Below are 18,344 nucleotides of genomic sequence, written 5' to 3'. Positions count from 1 at the left end.
AGCTGGCTTTCATGAGGTGTTTTTCAGCAAATTTAACTCTGGCCTGTCTATTTTTGGAATTGATGAATGGTTTGCATCTAGATGTGAACCCTTTGTATTTACTTTCATGGAGTCTTCTCTTTACTGTTGACTTAGAGACAGATACACCTACTTCACTGAGAGTGTTCTGGACTTCAGTTGATGTTGTGAACGGGTTCTTCTTCACCAAAGAAAGTATGCGGCGATCATCCACCACTGTTGTCATCCGTGGACGCCCAGGCCTTTTTGAGTTCCCAAGCTCACCAGTCAATTCCTTTTTTCTCAGAACGTACCCGACTGTTGATTTTGCTACTCCAAGCATGTCTGCTATCTCTCTGATGGATTTTTTCTTTTTTTTCAGCCTCCGGATGTTCTGCTTCACCTCAATTGAGAGTTCCTTAGACTGCATGTTGTCTGGTCACAGCAACAACTTCCAAATGCAAAACCACACACTTGTAATCAACCCCAGACCTTTTAACTACTTCATTGATTACAGGTTAACGAGGGAGACGCCTTCAGAGTTAATTGCAGCCCTTAGAGTCCCTTGTCCAATTACTTTTGGTCCCTTGAAAAAGAGGAGGCTATGCATTACAGAGCTATGATTCCTAAACCCTTTCTCCGATTTGGATGTGAAAACTCTCATATTGCAGCTGGGAGTGTGCACTTTCAGCCCATATTATATATATAATTGTATTTCTGAACATGTTTTTGTAAACAGCTAAAATAACAAAACTTGTGTCACTGTCCAAATATTTCTGGACCTAACTGTATACAGCCTATACAGAAATCATACCAGGTGTATACAGCCCATACAGAAATCACACCAGGTGTATACAGCCCATACAGAAATCATACCAGGTGTACACAGCTGAATACAGAAATCATACCAGATGTATATAGCCTATACAGAAATCACACCAGGTGTATACAGCCCATACTGAAATCATACCAGGTGTATACAGCCCATACAGAAATCATACCAGGTGTATACAACCCATACAGAAATCTTACCAGGTGTATACAACCCATACAGAAATCAAACTAGGTGTATATCCCATACAACCAGGTGTATACAGCTCAACTTAGCATTTGATAAACGATTCACTTTTGTTTATGGCATAGGCCACTCCAAAAGTGCACAATGCCCTCTCACTGCAAAATAAATAAATAAATTAGAAGATTTTTTTGTTAGGTTACACTGTTTCTACATGGCATGATTTTTATATGGGCTCTGTTCCCTAAAAAATGTTTGTACAGTTTAATTGGCATTTAGGGGGGTGACAGACGCCTTTAAATATGTTTCTTGGCCGCACATTGTCCTGTGAACACATGCTGCCAAGAACAATGCTATTCTATGTGCACAGGACGATCATGGTAAAGATTGTACTGTGCACATGAAATTGCGGTCACAGGCTCAGAAGCTGTTAAACCACTGACCATCTGCTGGATATAGATCAGCGATCACTTAAAACCTGCATTTAGCAATGTGTTTAGCCATCACCTGCATTTATCCAGCCTCAAACCTCGGTACCTCACAGGTCCTGGTGCCATGATGACTTCACATCCACAGTTCATCTCTGCAGACCTCCATCTTCTCTGCTCTTCTGCAGCACATCACGACACAGTGCCCTTAAAAATAACATGTCATTATAAAAATAATCAACCATGCTGTTCCCTAAATAAGCCCCCAAAATAAATAACTGTCCCTCACTTTAATCCCTGCACAAAAAAATGACCCCCCCCCCACACACACACTGTCTATATTATGGTACATGGCTTCCACACTGCCCCCTTTATAATACCACACCATCTCCCCTCATGAGTTACACCCACTAGACCAGGGTTCCCCAACTCCAGTCCTCAAGGCCCACCAACAGTGCATGTTTTCAGGATTTCCTTAGCATTGCACTGCTGTTGGAACCAGCACCTGGGCAGGTAATTACATTACACCTGTAATTATTAAGTATTACACCTGTGCAGTACTTAGGAAATCCCAAAAACCTGGACTGTTGGTGGGCCTTGAGGACTGGAGTTGGGGACCTCTGCACTACACCCTCCTCACTTATCAACTACGATCGCCAAACTGTCTGGACCACATGCTGCCCCCTATTCGAACTGTCTCCCACACATTAGACTTCTACATACTGAGCCATGTTGCCCTTTCTCCATACTGAGCCCACCCACGCTGCCCCCTTTTCCATACTGAGCCCACCCCATGCTGCCCCCTTTTCCACAGTGATTCCATCCCGCAGGCTGCCCCCTGCCCCATACAGATCACACCCTGTGCTGTGAGCCTACACAGAGCCAACTACATGCACCCCCTTTATCATACAGAGCACTCCCTCTGCTACTGCCCCCTGCCCCATAGAGATCCCCCTCCATGCACCCCCTTTCCTATACAGCGTGCCCCCTATGGCTGCTGCCCCTGCCCCATAGAGATCCCCCTCCATGCACCCCCTTTCCTATATAGAGCGCCCCCTATGGCTGCTGCCCCTGCCCCATAGAGATCCCCCTACATGCACCCCCTTTCCTATATAGCGCGCCCCCTATGGCTGCTGCCCCTGCCCCATAGAGATCCCCCTCCATGCACCCCCTTTCCTATATAGAGCGCCCCCTATGTCTGCTGCCCCATAGAGATCCCCCTCCATGCACCCCCTTTCCTATATAGAGCGCCCCCTATGGCTGCTGCCCCTGCCCCATAGAGATTCCCCTCCATGCACCCCCTTTCCTATATAGAGCGCCCCCTATGGCTGCTGCCCCCTGCCCCATAGAGATCCCCCTCCATGCACCCCCTTTCCTATACAGTGGGACCCCTATGGCTGCTGCCCCTGCCCCATAGAGATCCCCCTCCATGCACCCCCTTTCCTATATAGAGCGCCCCCTATGGCTGCTGCCCCTGCCCCATAGAGATCCTCCTCCATGCACCCCCTTTCCTATATAGAGCACCCCCTATGGCTGCTGCCCCTGCCCCATAGAGATTCCCCTCCATGCACCCTCTTTCCTATTCAGTGCACCCCCTATGGCTGCTGCCCCCTGCCCCATAAAGATCCCCCTCCATGCACCCCCTTTCCTATACAGTGGACCCCCTATGGCTGCTGCCCCTTGCCCCATAGAGATCCCCCTTCATGCACCCCCTTTCCTATACAGCACGCCCCCTATGGCTGCTGCCCCTGCCCCATAGAGATCCCCCTCCATGCACCCCCTTTTCTATATAGAACGCCCCCTATGGCTGCTGCCCCTGCCCCACACAGATTACACCCCATGCACCTCTTTTTCCCATAGAGCGCCCCCTATGGCAGCTGCCCCTGTCCTATGCAGATTACACCCCGCCGGCTGCCGCCGCTATCTTCGGCTCTACAGCGCCTACCTCCAGGCTCCGGTGACTTCTCTCCTCAGCTCCTCAGTGGCACTCAGTCTGCAGAGACGCCGGCAGTGGTGAGGTGACTCATCGCGCTGCCCGTGACGTCATCAGTGAGCGCGTCATGCCAGGGAGCTGATTGCAGCTTGTGACCCCGGAAGTGCCCCCGCGCAGGGAGCAGAGCAGGTATGGAGGATGATTTGTATTAGCGTTTAAGACGCTAATACAAATTAAAAACGGGACCAACTAACACCTGACCCCCCCGCAAAGACTCCGGTTATGGTAATGAGTCTGGGGAGGGAAATAAAAAAAATATTTATTTTTTTTTTACTCTCGCCCTTGGCGCCGCCCCCCCCGCAAGCCACCGCCCCACACTGGACCACGGGTGCCTAATGGTAAATACGGCCCTGCTTAGGATACACATTTCTCTGCCACGTTCCTCTTTCTCCACCCATGGTGCTTGGACTTGCTGATTTACACATTTTAATGGTTTTATATTATTTTCTACAGTCATTGCAGAGTCACAGAGGATGAATAATACATTTCCACTCAGGATTAATTCATCACATGTCCTCTTCTGCCAATGCCTCTAATTCTTAGTCATCGGTCAACTCTGGGAAAATCTGTTTATTTCCCTTGAAAAATAAATAACCATTAGCTTTTAGCTCATTTTATTGCTTACACATACAATTTAGAGTTTCTGTCTCTGCATGATACACAGGTGGGGTACGGCTTGGCAGCCCTCCTGATCTAATAGTATGGGCGTCACCTAATAGGCTGTGGGCTTGTAACTGTGTTATCTGCATGTGTGAACAGCGCTCTATGCAAGCCATCAGTGTGCAGTTTTATCATCTAGCAATCGCCCCCTCCATGCCTCCATTTAGTGGAGCTTTAGCTGTATCCTGGTAGAGTATTAGTTTTTGGCCTGGGCGATGTACACACTGCAGCCCATCTTTGCTGTAAGTAATACTTAATTTTTGGAGGATATTTATTCCTATTCTTGTTGCTATTCTTACACATACAAGGGTGCGGGGATGATTTGTCCCGCTGTTATAGTGAAACATTTTCACATTCATAATAATATAGAGTTTAGAAATGTTTGATTTTCATACCTCTAACTTCTCTCTTACTCAAACCTTTTGTAAAACAGAGGGAGTTGGGTGAATAGAGTGCAGGAGATCCAGTAGGTCGTGCTTTACAAGAACATTTTCTCACTATTAGATAATCATATTGAGGATATTGGTGCAATTAGACTTAAGGCCGCTTTACACGCTACGTTATATCTAACGATATGTCGTCAGGGTCCGGCCTCGTTTGCCATATCGCAGTGTGTAACACAAATGAGTGACTGTGAACGAGCAAAAATACTCACCTTATCGTTGCTCGTTGACACGTCGCTCATTTTCAAAAAATCGAACGTCCTTCTGTGCTCTGGTTGTTCATCGTTCCCGAGGCAGCACACGTCGCTCCGTGTGACACCCCAAGAACTATGAACTGCAGCTTACTTGCGGCCGCCGCCAATGCTGAAGGAAGGAAGTGGGAGGGATGCTTACGTCCCGCTCATCTCCGCCCCTCCACTTCTATTGGCCGGCCGCAGTGTGACGTCTCTGTGACGCCGAACGTCCCTCCCCCTTCAGGAAGAGGATGTTCGCCGCCCACAGTGAGGTCGTTCGGGAGGTAAGTACGTGTGACGTGGGTTACTGAGTTTGTGCGACACGGGCAACAAATTGCCCGTATCGCACAAAAGATGGGGGAGGGTGCGATCGCACATGCGAACGCACGATAAATTGATACGTGTAAAGCAGGCTTTAGAAAGGCCACCACTGCTGTCTTCTGCGCACTGTGCAGAAGTAGTGGCCAGAAAGGTATGGCTGCTAGTGCTTGTATCACTGCCGGTAAGTCTTCTATGCTGATCCACATTTCGTAGCATTGGAGAGCTTTGTGTCGTCTTACAGAAAGTCATCAATTTAAGATCTAGAATTAGATGGATGGGCAGTGACAACAACAGGAGGCAGACATGTCAGGACTCTGCAGACACTTCCAGCAGCATTGATGGAGATGGAGTGGCCATGATTTTGACAATCATTTAGCATACTCTATTGCTCTAAATGAGTATTGGTGGTTACTTTATCAAGTTTTCTTTTGAAATGACAAAAACATTTCCTAATTTTTTAGCAATTCCCAAAATTAGATCAATGTCAGCAAACCAATTTCACTTAAGAAGGATTGAGCATGTGTTGACTTTCGATGCCTAATCCTTTTTACCATAAGCTACGAAAAATGCATGTACGTCCAGCTGAATCGAGAGTAGAAGCACTTGAAGAGATTAGCAATCACTATCGGTCAAATGATTAAAGTGCATGGACAACTTTACACAATAAAGCGGGCTTTACATGCAACGACATCGCTAACCAGATGTCGTTGGGGTCACGGAATTCGTGACGCACATCTGGCCTCGTTAGCGACGTTGTTGCGTGTGAAACGCAGGAACGACCGTTAACGATCAAAATTACTTACCTAATCGTTGATCGTTGACATGTCGTTCTTTTCCCGATTATCGTTGCTGTTGCAGGACGCAGGTTGTTTGTCGTTCCTGCGGCAGCACACATTGCTATGTGTTACACAGCAGGAACGAGGAACATTACCTTACCTGCGGCCGCCGGCAATGAGGAAGGAAGGAGGTGCACGGGATGTTCGGCCCGCTCATCTCCGCCCCTCCGCTTCTATTGGGCGGCCACTTAGTGACGCCGCTGTGATGCTGAACAAACCGCTCCCTTAGAAAAGAGGCGGTTCGCCGGCCACAGCAACGTCGCTAGGCAGGTAAGTATGTGTGACGGGTGTAAGCGATGTTGTGCACAACGGGCAGCGATTTGCCTTTGACGCACAACCGACGGGGGCGGGTGCTTTCACCAGCGGCATCGCTAGCGATGACGCTGTGTGTAAAGCCCAATTAAGCCTGTGCTCCAGCTTTATAACCTTGTGTTTGATCTGCTAAGTGCTACGTACAGGATTTACTCCACCAAGAGAGGAAACAATGGGCCTAATTTCTCAAACCTCTCTGACTGAGCTCAGCTTTTATTTCTAAACAGCTCTGAAAAATGAAAGCTGCTATATGCAACAAACAGAGTTTTCCCATAGATAGTTTGGATAAATCTGCCCCATTGTCTCTGCCCTATATATTCTACAAAAGCTATAGTCATAGATGTAGCACCAAGGTGTGTAGAGGAAGCCGTTACAGCCAGGTCTATGAAATAGAGGGTGGTTGGCCAAAGACCCCTTTCCCAAATTTACTACAGATGTAATTGTTACATGCTGCATATTATACTTGGGGGTCCAAGAACTACAAGTAATGTGTCTGACTATATCATGTGCTGCCCACAAATTGCATTTCTACAAGGACATTTGCCATAAAGATTCCACTTATACATTGGGAACACAGTCATTGTATTGACTGAGCTAGTAGTTTTGAGATCTGATCCCAGTGAATGGGTTGTCCTAAGAGGCAATGCTAAAATACATGGCATTAGCTATTTGTGACCAGTAAGTTAAATTGTAAGTTGCTGTACCTGTTCTTAGGCTCAACGAAAGGAGAAGAGGTGTCTGTGCCAACATCCAGCACATTGTCAATCTCCGCCTGAGTTTTGTCGTAGCTTTTTCTCTTACTGTCATTCAGTGACTTGCTGTGTACTGGAGGGAAATAATAGTAGCCCTTTCTCTTTGCTTTCAGACGTAGTTTGTTGCGATAGTGTTCTATGTCTGATTTCTGTTTAAGTGCTTTATTAACCTGGTAAGAGGAAAGTAACGTTAAAGAAGGTGTCCTTATAGTGAGATACATTTTTCCCTCAAAAGAGATGAACAAGTTGCCAGATCCCCATCATGAAAACCAGAATCACCAAATATTCACTTTGTACGATCCCATTAGGCCAGTCTACTACATGTACTGCAGTAAGATAACCTGTTACTGTTACTTTAAGGCGATCTGTTAAAACTGCGATCAATGATATAGTGTCGGTATAGTGCCGACTGATACACAGCATTGTGGGACAAATGTATACTGGATAGTATGTGTGCCGCCCCCGTGCCAGCAGCTGGGCTGTTCGGATGCGGATCCGCAGTGTGACTCGAGGGATTCTACCGGACCCCGGGGTCGCGCGGACACTTCAAATAAAAGGGGATGTATTTGTACAAGATTTGCTGTAAACTGTTTGTGACGCCACCCACGATGTGTGATGAAGTGTGCCACCAACGTTGCTGTTGTGGGACTCCTGGGGGCGATAGGATGCCAGCTGGATGTTAACCCCTCCGTGGGTAGGGATGGATGCCCCGGGGTCCAGTGTCTCTATCCCGGGGATGGTGATTATAGGGGCAGGCGCGCCCAGTCGGACCGGGGGATGTTAGGTAACTCACAGTTAAATAAATCACACAAGTCCAGTGGTAAACCAAGGAGCAGGTGGTCGGCCGCCGCGGTCGGGTGTATCTGGTCCCACACCCGGGCTGATGATCTGTATCTGTATCTGTGTTGGACTTCCCGGTGTGAAACACGGGAGTCCGCTCCCGGTCCTTTTTGTTGGGAGCCTTGCCCGCTGACGCTGACCCTTGGGATCTAACAAGCCCTGGCGGATTCCCTATCCCTCTCGGTGGGTGGTTGTCTTCTTTTGGGACTCTGGTTGGGACAGGACCTATAATCCTGCCCTCAATTGGTTAATTACCTAGGCTGTTGGTTCCGGTCCTGGTTCTAGGGTCCAAGTGCACAGTTTCCGGGTCAGTTCTCCGTTGTCGGTACCGGTGGGCTCCAACCCTGTCCCGGTCCACCTCGGATCTCCGGCAGCCGTCTTCCCGTCTCCTGTTAGATACGGACCACCGTCTGCCACCTAACCAGTACGCCGAGGCTCCAACCCCAATGCCTTTCCTTTCTGACTCCGCACTTCACCGGAGCTACACTGCTCCCCTTGAACTTCGACTCCACTCTCTTCACTTTCAACTTATGCGGGCGTCACATGATACGATCTATCGTGCGATTGCACAAGCGATTGTACCCGCCCCCGTCGTTTGTGCATCACGGGCAATTAGTTGCCTGTGGCGCACAAAGTCGTTAAACCGCCGTCACACGTACTTACCTGCTGAGCGACGTCACTGTGGGCGGCGAACATCCACTTCCTGAAGGGCGAGGGATGTTCGGCGTCACAGCGACGTCACACAGCGGCCGGCCAATAAAAGCGGAGGGGTGGAGATGAGCGGGACGTAAACATCCCGCCCACCTCCTTCCTTCCGCATAGCCGGCGGGAGCCATGGGACGCAGGTAAGCTGTGTACATCATTCCCGGGATGTCACACAGAGCGATGTGTGCTGCCCCGGGTACGATAACCGGTGCAAAGAAAAATAAACGACTTTTTAAAAATGAGCAACGTGTCAACGATACACGATTTGCGAACGTTCTGCGTCGCTCATAGGTGTCACATGGGACGATGTCGTAAACGATGCCAGATGTGCGTCACGAAAACCGTGACCCCCGACGACATATCGCATGATAGATCGTCTCGTGTGACGCCCGCATTAAACAAGACTACTCCTTTTCCCACCCCAGGTTCTCCAGACCCTAGGTGGGCGTTCTCCATCCACCTGGTCCCGTCCACTGGTGTGTCTGTTCTACCCTAAGGGGGGGTGGCTAGGATTTTAGGTCGGCTGTATGTAACCCTGTGTGGGAAGGTGTTGTGCAGGGGCCTCTCTGTGTGACTACCTGGTTTTGCCAGGGCATCACATATGCGTGCAGTATGTTTCTGTAGAAGAACACATCTGCTGCACCATTAGATCAGCTATTTTAGGGACGATGCCACTAATTAGAGAGTCAGACAATGCAGACATGCTGCTTATTGTGGGGTAGGGAAAGGCAATAAAGAAATATGAGCCAAATTGTGCCCACAGCCTGTATTCACCACCATAATGAACAATAAATGTTTTACATCTTATGCCGGCAAAAATAAGATGGCACTTTATAGCCATATGTATGGAGTAGCAACAACCATAGACTAAATAGGGCCCTAAATTACCGCAAGATGCCTACCAAATTCATATTTCACATGGAGATACAAAGTTTTTTGGGTTGTTTTCTGAGTGTGCTTTTGACTGCCCGTCGTTTTTATTAGCGTCTTTCCACCATTTATGGGACGACTTTTCTACTGGTGCTTTCTGGAATTTTTTTTTGTTACATTAAGAAATGAAGAAACCACTTCTGGTTTTTAAAGCAAAAGTGCTGACAAAATGCTTCAAAAAAATACACCCAGACATTTTTGAGGCTTCCCATTAATAGGCATATAATAAAAGCAAGTGTCATCAGGCAACACACATTGTTGTCTATGATAGCAAAGTAATTTGTGTCTGGTAGAAAAGTTATGACAGACACATTGGTGGATGCTGGTGCTCAACAATAGGATGCATTCACTTAACTGCAGTGAGGAAAGTTGTATTGCTTTCTTAACATGTCAAGTTCACGGGTAAAACACTTACCAATATGGCCAGCATTTCAATCCTCCGAGACATTGATCATGCAAGAAAACAAAAGAGTAGGTCTGGTGGAGCGCTAAAAAAGGAAGAGGGACCAAAAAGATTTTTAAAAAAGTCCAAACCTTTTATTAGTGGTCCCTTATATACCACAACGCGTTTCGACAAACAGTATATTGTCTTCCTCAGATGATATCAGACATACTGTTTGTCGAAACGAGTTTGGCATATAAGGGACCACTAATAAAAGGTTTGGACTTTTGTAAAAATCTTTTTGGTCCCTCTTCCTTTTTTAGTGGTCCCCCAGACCGACTCTTTTGTTTTCTTACATATATTCCCCTTGTGGGAAGTTCGGCAGGTGCTGCTTAGAGGAAGGAGATCACAAGACCGGTTAGGATCTGCTTTCGCTGGACACCGGGTGTAACAACATGGAGACCACAGGACCTGTGGTGACTTAGTCCTGTGTGTGATCACGTGATTCCGGACTGATCCCACTGCACTATAGGTGGTAGAGAGAGGATGATAGAAATCTCTCCACGGGAATAATTCAGCCCAACACTGAGGTTGTGCGGGGGCGCACAACCCGTTAAGGTGAGCAGTGGATTAATACTTTTTAGCATTATTATTATTTATTTATAGAGCACCATTGATTCCATGGTGCTGTACATGAGAAGGGGGTTACATACAGAATGCGTATACAAGTTACAGTAGACAGACTAGTACAGAGGGAAGAGGACCCTGCCCTTGCATGCTTACATTCTATAGGATTTTGGGGAGGAGACAGTAGGTGGGGTGTAGGTTGGGCGGCAGCTCCACACGGTTGTGGGGTGGCAGCTCCGCACGGTGGTGGGGTGGCAGCTCCACACGTTGGTGGGGCAGCAGCTCAGCACGGTGATGAGGCGGCAGCTATGGTGGTGGTGAAGCAGTGAAGTCATTGTAGATTAAAGGCATTTCTGAACAGATGAGTTTTCAAGTTCCGTTTGAAGCTTGCAAGATTAGCAGATAGTCTGACGTCTTGAGGCAGCGAATTCCAGAAAACTGGGGATGCTCGGGAGAAATCTTGGAGGCGGTTGCATGAGGAGCGAATGAGAGAGGAGGAGAGAAGGAGATCTTGGGAGGACCAGAGATTACGTTTTGGAGTGTAGCGAGAGATTAGTTCAGAGATATATGGAGGAGATAGATTATGGACGGCTTTGTAGGTCAGTGTTAGTAGTTAGTTAGTTTGAATTGGATACGGTGGAAGAGTGGGAGCCAGTGGAAGGACTTGCAGAGAGGAGAAGGTGGTATTGAGAAGAGAGGTGGATCAGTCGGGCAGCAGAAAAAAGGATGGACTGGAGAGGGGCGAGTGTGTTAGCAGGAAGGCCACAGAGGAGGATGTTGCAGTAATCAAGGCGGGAATTTATGAGGGCTTGCACTAGCATGTTTGTAGATTGAGAATTGAGGAAAGGACAGATTCTGGAAATATTTATAGGGTTGGAGACGGCAGGAGGTGGTGAGAGATTGGATGTGTGGTATGAAGGACAAGGCAGAGTCGAGGGTCACTCCGAGACACCGAACTTTGGATACTGGGGAGAGCGTGATATTATTTATTGTAATAGATAGATCAGATAGAGAGTGTAGGTGAGATGGAGGAAATATGATTAGTTCAGTTTTGGCCACATTGAGCTTTAGGAAGCGAGAGGAGAAGAAGGAGGATATAGCAGATAGACACTCCGGGATTCTGGACAGCAGAGATGTGACATCTGGGCCAGAGAGGTAGATCTGAGTGTCGTCAGCATATAGGTGGTACTGGAAGCCATTGGACTTTATGAGTTATCCCAGGCCAAATGTAAAGATAGAAAAAAGTAAGGGTCAGGACAGAGCCTTGAGGGACGCCAACAGAGAGAGGGCGGGATGAAGAGGTTGTGCGGGAGTGGGAGACACTAAAAGTGCAGTTGGAAAGGTATGAAGAGATCCAAGAGAGGGCGAGGTCTCTCACACCAAGGGAAGAGAGGATCTGTAATAGGAGGGAGTGGTTGACAGTGTCAAAGGCTGAGGTAAGGTCTAGAAGTAGGAGTATAGAGAAGTGATTGTTAGCTTTTGCAGTAAGTAAGTCATTTGTGATTTTAGACAGGGCAGTTTCGGTAGAATGATGTGGACGGAAGCTAGACTGTAGGTTGTCAAAGAGAGAGTTAGATGAGAGGTGGGAGGAAAGTTCAGCATGGACGTGCTGTTAAAGGAGTTTTGAGGCGAATGGGAGTAGTGATATAGGGCGATAGCTGGTAGTACAGGTTGGATTGAGGGTAGGTTTAGTTAGGATAGGTGTGACTGCTGCGTGTTTAAAGGCAGAAGGGAAGGTACCAGTCATTAAACATAGGTTGAAAAGATGGGTTAAGGCTGGAATAAGGATAGTGGTGAGGTTGGGGAGGAGGTGAGATGGGATGGGGTCAAGTGCGCAGGTGGTGAGATGCGCTTTTGAGAGAAGACATGCAAGCTCTCCTTCGGTGATGGTGGGGAGGAAGTTTATGGGACAGGGGCAGTGGTCAGTTATATGAAGGGGTTGTGGTGGTTGAGCAGAAAAGACTTGCCTGGTTTGGTCGATTTTGTTTCTTTGAAATAGGTGGCAAAGTCTTCTGCGGAAATAAGGAGGGAGTTGAAAGTATTGAATAACTGTTTGGGGTTGTGTGTTAAAGAGGATATGAGGGGTTCTGAAGTAATTCTGATTAGCAGAGGTGAGGGCCGATCAAAATGTGTGAATTGCATTTTTGAATGTAGTGAAATCTTCCTGGGAGTGTGTTTTCTTCCACTGCCGCTCAGCAGCTCTAGACACTTGCCGAAGTTTTTTAGTGAGGCTGTTGTGCCTGGGTTGTCTATTGATTCGTCTCACTCTGCCATGCACAAGGGGAGCAAGTGAATCAATAGCTGATGTGAGAGTGGTGTTGTAAAAAGTGGTGGCACTGTTTGTGTCATGGAGCGAAGATATGGAGGACAGATAGAGTCAGAGAGGGTGTGCATGTTGAGATCTGCAAGGTTTCTGAGGGGGTGTGCTAGGTGCTGGACAGGGGGGACAGGTGAGGAGGACAGCGCTGAAAAGGTCATTAGGTGGTGGTCAGATAAGGGGAGAGGGGAGGTTGTGAGGTCAGATAGGGAACAGAGACGGGTGAAGATAAGATCTAGTGTGTGTCAATCTTTATGGCTGGTAGAGGCGGACCACTGAGTTAGACCAAAAGACGAAGTGAGGGACAGGAGTTTGGAGGCTGACGACTGGCGGGTGTCAGTGGGGATGTTGAAGTCACCCATGATGATAGTGGGAATGTCAGCAGAGAGAAAGTGTAGAAGCCAGGCAGAGAACTGGTCGATGAAGGCAGTAGCTGGGCCCGGAGGTCTGTATATGACGGCCACTTGAAGGTTGGAAGGAGAATAGATTCGGACAGAGTGCACTTCAAAGGAAGGGAGGACGAGGGAGAGTAGAGGTGGGATTGGGTTAAAGCTGCAGTTGTTAGAAAGAAGGAGACCCATTCCTCCACCTTGCCTATTGCCAGGGCGAGGAGTGTGGGTGAAGTGCAGGCCGCCATAGCACAGTGCAGCAGGGGAGGCAGTGTCGGGGGGTGTCAGCCATGTTTCGGTGAGGCCCAGAAAGGATAGATTGCTAGAGGTATAGAGATTGTGAATGATGTGCAGTTTATTACAGACAGAACGGGCATTCCAGAGCACTCCAAAGAGAGGGGGCCGTGGAGTGGGTGAGAGGGGAATGGATTTTATATTGGAGAGGTTGCGGTAGTTACTAGTAGGTGCGGAGTGATAAGGGGGTGATAAAGAGGGGTGGACCATCTGTGGGGGGCCAGGATTGGGGTTTATGTCGCCAGCAGTGAGAAGAAGTAGAAAATGGGAGAGCAGGTGGGAGAAGGAGAGTGGGCGGTATGTTCTGCGTGTTATTACGAGCAATCTGAGGTTTAGGAGCAGGTAAGCAGATGAGGACAGATGAGAAGGAAGGAGGGAAGGGGAGATAATTATTTGTTTGGAGAGTGCTGGGTTTTGGGGATATCGAAGGAGAGTGAGGAGAAGTGGAGAAAAGACTGTGAGGGCATATGTAACCATGGTGAGAGTAAGGTTTAAAAATTGGAAAAAACAAACTTACAATGACAGTGGCAAACTTAGTTAAAGACAGTTAAATCTCACCTTCTGGTCACTTCTGGGACATTTCTGGTATATTTCTGACGTCCCACTTAATAAATCACACTTATGAAATCAGACCAGGTTCATAACAGACCTGCACCATCAAATTTATACATCTCTAAAGGCATAGAAAATGTCTCAGGTATGAGTAGAAGGGAGTGGTCGCAGGAGCACAGGGCACAGATTCACACCAGGGGTGAATTAGTAACTGGAAACTAAGAGAAACATTTTGACTGCTTCACACCAAGATGGCTATACACTTAAGATGGAGAAGATATAGACAGGTGTGAACTAGTATCAAAGAGTTAGAAAAAATATCAAATTCACAGAGAGGGTCCAGTTGTTGTAACAATATAACATACCAGTAGAAATATAGATACAGGAGAGGATAGACGTCAATTGAGGGGCAGTTGATGTAACAATATGACATACCTGTCATCATTTATCTCGTAGGTGTTCCTCATTGTGCTCCCCTCTTATTTTTCTTTTTTACGGACATTGATCATGGCCTGTTAGGAGTAGCGTGGAGTACGCTCAGTGAGAAGGAACAAAACATCGGCTATCTAGTGAAGTGCGGCACCCTTGCACTAAATACGCTGACAAATAATAACATTTCTACACTAACTGATGAGTGCCCTGGCATTTTGTGTAACTTGTGACCTGCAAACAAAAATTTAGCTGTCTTGAATTATTAGCATCAGCTGAGTCACACTTGATTTATGCAAAATTCCTGAATGGGAGCACTTGGACAATCAATTGCAATGGAATTGCGGCAAGATGTGGTCACATGCAGTTGCGTACATCATACACAACCACATGTGACCGCATCTTGCCGCGATTCCATTGGAAATGAATTATACTGAAACGCATTTGTGACGTATCCGGTTTTGCAGCAAAATACCGCTGATGTGAGCGCTGCCTTAAGGGTACTTTACACGCTGCGACATCGATAGTAATTGCTAGCGATGTCGAGTGTGATAACACCCGCCCCCGTCGTACGTGCGACATTTGGTGCTCGCTGCCGTAGCGAACATTATCGCTACGGCAGTGTCACATATACATATCTGGTCAGCGATGTCGCTGTGACCGCCGAACAATCCCTCCCTCAAGAGAGGCGATGTGTGATGCCACAGGAATGACGAACAACATCATACCTGTGGTAGCAGCGATATTAAGAAAAGGAGCGACGTGTCAACTATCACTGTTTTTGAACGATTTTGCAATCGTTGATCGTCGCTCCTTGGTGCCACACGCTGCGATGTCGCTACTGACGCCGGATGTGCATCACTAACGACGTGACCCCGACGATATATCGGTAGCAATGTCGCAGCGTGTAAAGCACCCTTTAGTCTTCATTAACAACCAGCTGCGGGGAGGAGCAAACCTCTTAATGGCTAAGTAATGGCTGAGTAATCATCAAATAAATGTGCCTTACCTCTCCATTAATGATTGACATTTCCTGATTTCTTTCAGATATGGTAAGAGTGGGTGGAATAGACACCGGTTTAATAGCAACGAGTTGTACTGACCCAGATGATGAGTCGAATGGGTCCGATATCATTTTGTTTTTGTCAAAGTGAATGTTCCCTTCCTCTTCATCACTTATTGGCACTGGGGAACAATCAATACAAATTAATTATTACTCATTCACCATTCTCAATAAAAATCCAGTACAGGCAAAATGTTGGACAAAATTTTGTAATATGGCGAGGATGAGTGCAAAGAAAGACCCTCAGCTCTTATAGATTTGACAATGGGAGGAACTTCTACATTTGTACAATCACAAGACCCCAACGGCCCTTTATTGCCTGATTTCATAAGGCAAAAACATTTGTAAACATCCAAACTAGAAAGAAAACTAACCTTTAAGAAAGATTCATATGGTTTAATGGAAATCTTACATTTTGAGAGATTCTATAGCTGTGAGAGTGAGTATTTTTAAAAGGCAGAGAACAGGAAAAAAACTGTGGAAAGAAAAGCGCAGATAAGGTATTACCCCAATATATACGGGGTGGGGAGGGGGGAGTAATTTTACTCACCAGATGTAGTTGTGAAAGTCACAACTACTTTACTCGCGTATACAACTTGATCACGGCTGCAGCCACCCAAACGGCAGATATCAGAGAAGAGTAGAGAGGGGTGATTCAATGCCGCGCCAATGATCACTGTTCAGATGTCAGATTAACGTATCTTTATTATTGGCATAGGTCTACGTGTTTCAGGAGCTCAGCTTCCTTCCTCCCTCCCGGGGTCAAACCAAAATTGACCCTTCCCTGTTGAATGTTTTTACAGCATAGACAATTCTTGGTGTAACATCTGAAGGACCCTATGGATCTATTGTTGATGGCTGGACTAAAATTACTCCTAAGCCTACTGGGGGCTAGTTGATTTTTTTTACGTTTGGGCTAGCGGTACTATCCTTTGTAATTTCTGGCGGGTTTACTTCACATATATATTTGTGTTCCCGTCTCTCTTCCCCACCTACCTTTTATGGGCACTTTTCTCACTGATTTATTGTTTTGGAGATTTTTTTTCATGCACTATAGTAATGATTTGTTAGGACCATGGGGTGGAGTCTTTAACCCCGTTCTAGACCCTCAGCACATTTCGAATTCGTCCATGGTGTATTGAATGTTAACACAGACACTTGCTCTATCCCCCTGGGTTAACGCATGCGCTTTGTCAATTTTACCACGGTCTTGAACTCACATAACCTGCCTGCCTCTGATACATACCCCTGGCGCAGGCGCGGTTCAGTTTTTCCCACGCTTCTGAACTCCGGTGAACTGCTGTCAGTACATGAGGATCTGTAGCGGTTCTATACCTTTTTCACCATTATAAATCCTTGCTCCGGCATATTCGGGAGTGAGATCACTCTGATTTACACACTTCTGTTAAAACATACATTTGTATTAAATGCACACGCTTGTGGATTGAATATGTATGTGGATATGTATATATATATATATATTTTACACACACCACAGTGAATACACAGGTTTTAAATAGAATTTAATATTTATTTTTTACACAATTTACTGTATGTATAATCATTGTAGCCAGGTGTTCCATGACCAAGGATGTTTTTTTGATCTGTCACTGTGTAGATATATTTATTACGTCATGTCTTTACTGCATTGCACCCTTTCCCGCCCGTTTTTTCTAAAAAGGGATGGTCCTGTTGACGTCATCGTGGCTATTTAATGTATGTCTGTTCCCACCTATGTACGGTAGATTTGATGTTTCTCTTTATGCTTGACGGTCCTGAGGAAGGGAGCTGAGCTCCTGAAACATGTAGACCTATGCCAATAATAAAGATACGTTAATCTGACATCTGAACAGTGATCATTGGCGTGGCATTGAATCACCCCTCTCTACTCTTCTCTGATAAAAGGCAGAGAAGAAAGATCAGGACACAATAGAACAGAGCTACAGAATTAGGCAAGGCCAACCCCATCCCCAGTCTGCTGGTTTCCATCAGAGCCCATACCAAATTACTAGCTGTTCTTCATTTAGGACGTTCCTACCCAGCTTGGGGTATGATATTTAGGCCAGGACAATTCAGTATGCTATTAGCGCCCCATAAAGCATGGCCTGGACCAATAAGGTAAAATAGGACTAAAGGGTACTTTACACGCTGCAATATCGCTAACAGGAACGACGAACATCTCCTACCTGCATCCACCGGAAAAGAAGGAAGGAATGAGGTGGGCGGGATGTTCCGTCCGCTCATCTCCGCCCCTCCGCTTCTATTGGACGGCTGCCGTGTGACGTCGATGTGACGCTGCATGAACTGCCCCCTTAGGAAGGAGGCGGTTCGCCGGCCAGAGCAACGTCGCAGGGAAGGTAAGTCCGTGTCACGCTGTCGTAGCGATAATGTTCGCTACGGCAGCGATCACCACATATCGCACCAACGACGGGGGCGGGTGCTATCGCTCGCAACATCGCTAGCAATCGCTAGCGATGTCGCAGCGTGTAAAGCACCCTTAAGCCTAGCGACATCTCCACCACTATCTCATATGGGGGATATTTGAGCTAATTAATTTGAATTAATTTTGGGTACCATTTGATCACTTATTCTATTTTGTAGAAGGGACAGAATGAACAATACACAGCAATTCTGGAATTTTTTTTATGTTGGTCACTGTACAAAATCCAAAACATAATGTTTTTCATTTGATGTTGCTGTAGACATACCAAATACGACTTATTTATTGTTTAATCTTAAGCTATAAAAGAGCTGCTTTCGGTAAATAGAAAAGATATTTTACTTCTTATTATTTTTTTGATTCTTTAAACCATTATTTTAACTTTC

The 18,344-nt window shown here is 46.6% G+C and overlaps 1 protein-coding gene across 1 annotated transcript in view; it reads right to left on the bottom strand.

Annotated features, from left to right (window-relative positions):
* The window catches only part of KIAA1549L (KIAA1549 like), a 1,247,838-nt gene that overhangs the window by 369,454 nt on the left and 860,040 nt on the right, over positions 1-18,344 (bottom strand). The window contains 2 exon segments of the mRNA XM_075325616.1: positions 6,943-7,160; positions 15,465-15,640. Of these exon segments, the coding sequence (XP_075181731.1) occupies positions 6,943-7,160; positions 15,465-15,640 (394 nt within the window).

Source organism: Anomaloglossus baeobatrachus, chromosome 10 (assembly GCF_048569485.1).
Source record: "Anomaloglossus baeobatrachus isolate aAnoBae1 chromosome 10, aAnoBae1.hap1, whole genome shotgun sequence".
Classification (NCBI taxonomy): domain Eukaryota; kingdom Metazoa; phylum Chordata; class Amphibia; order Anura; family Aromobatidae; genus Anomaloglossus; species Anomaloglossus baeobatrachus.
Note: the sequence above shows the minus strand (reverse complement) of the source record. Positions and strands in the feature narration are given on the sequence as shown.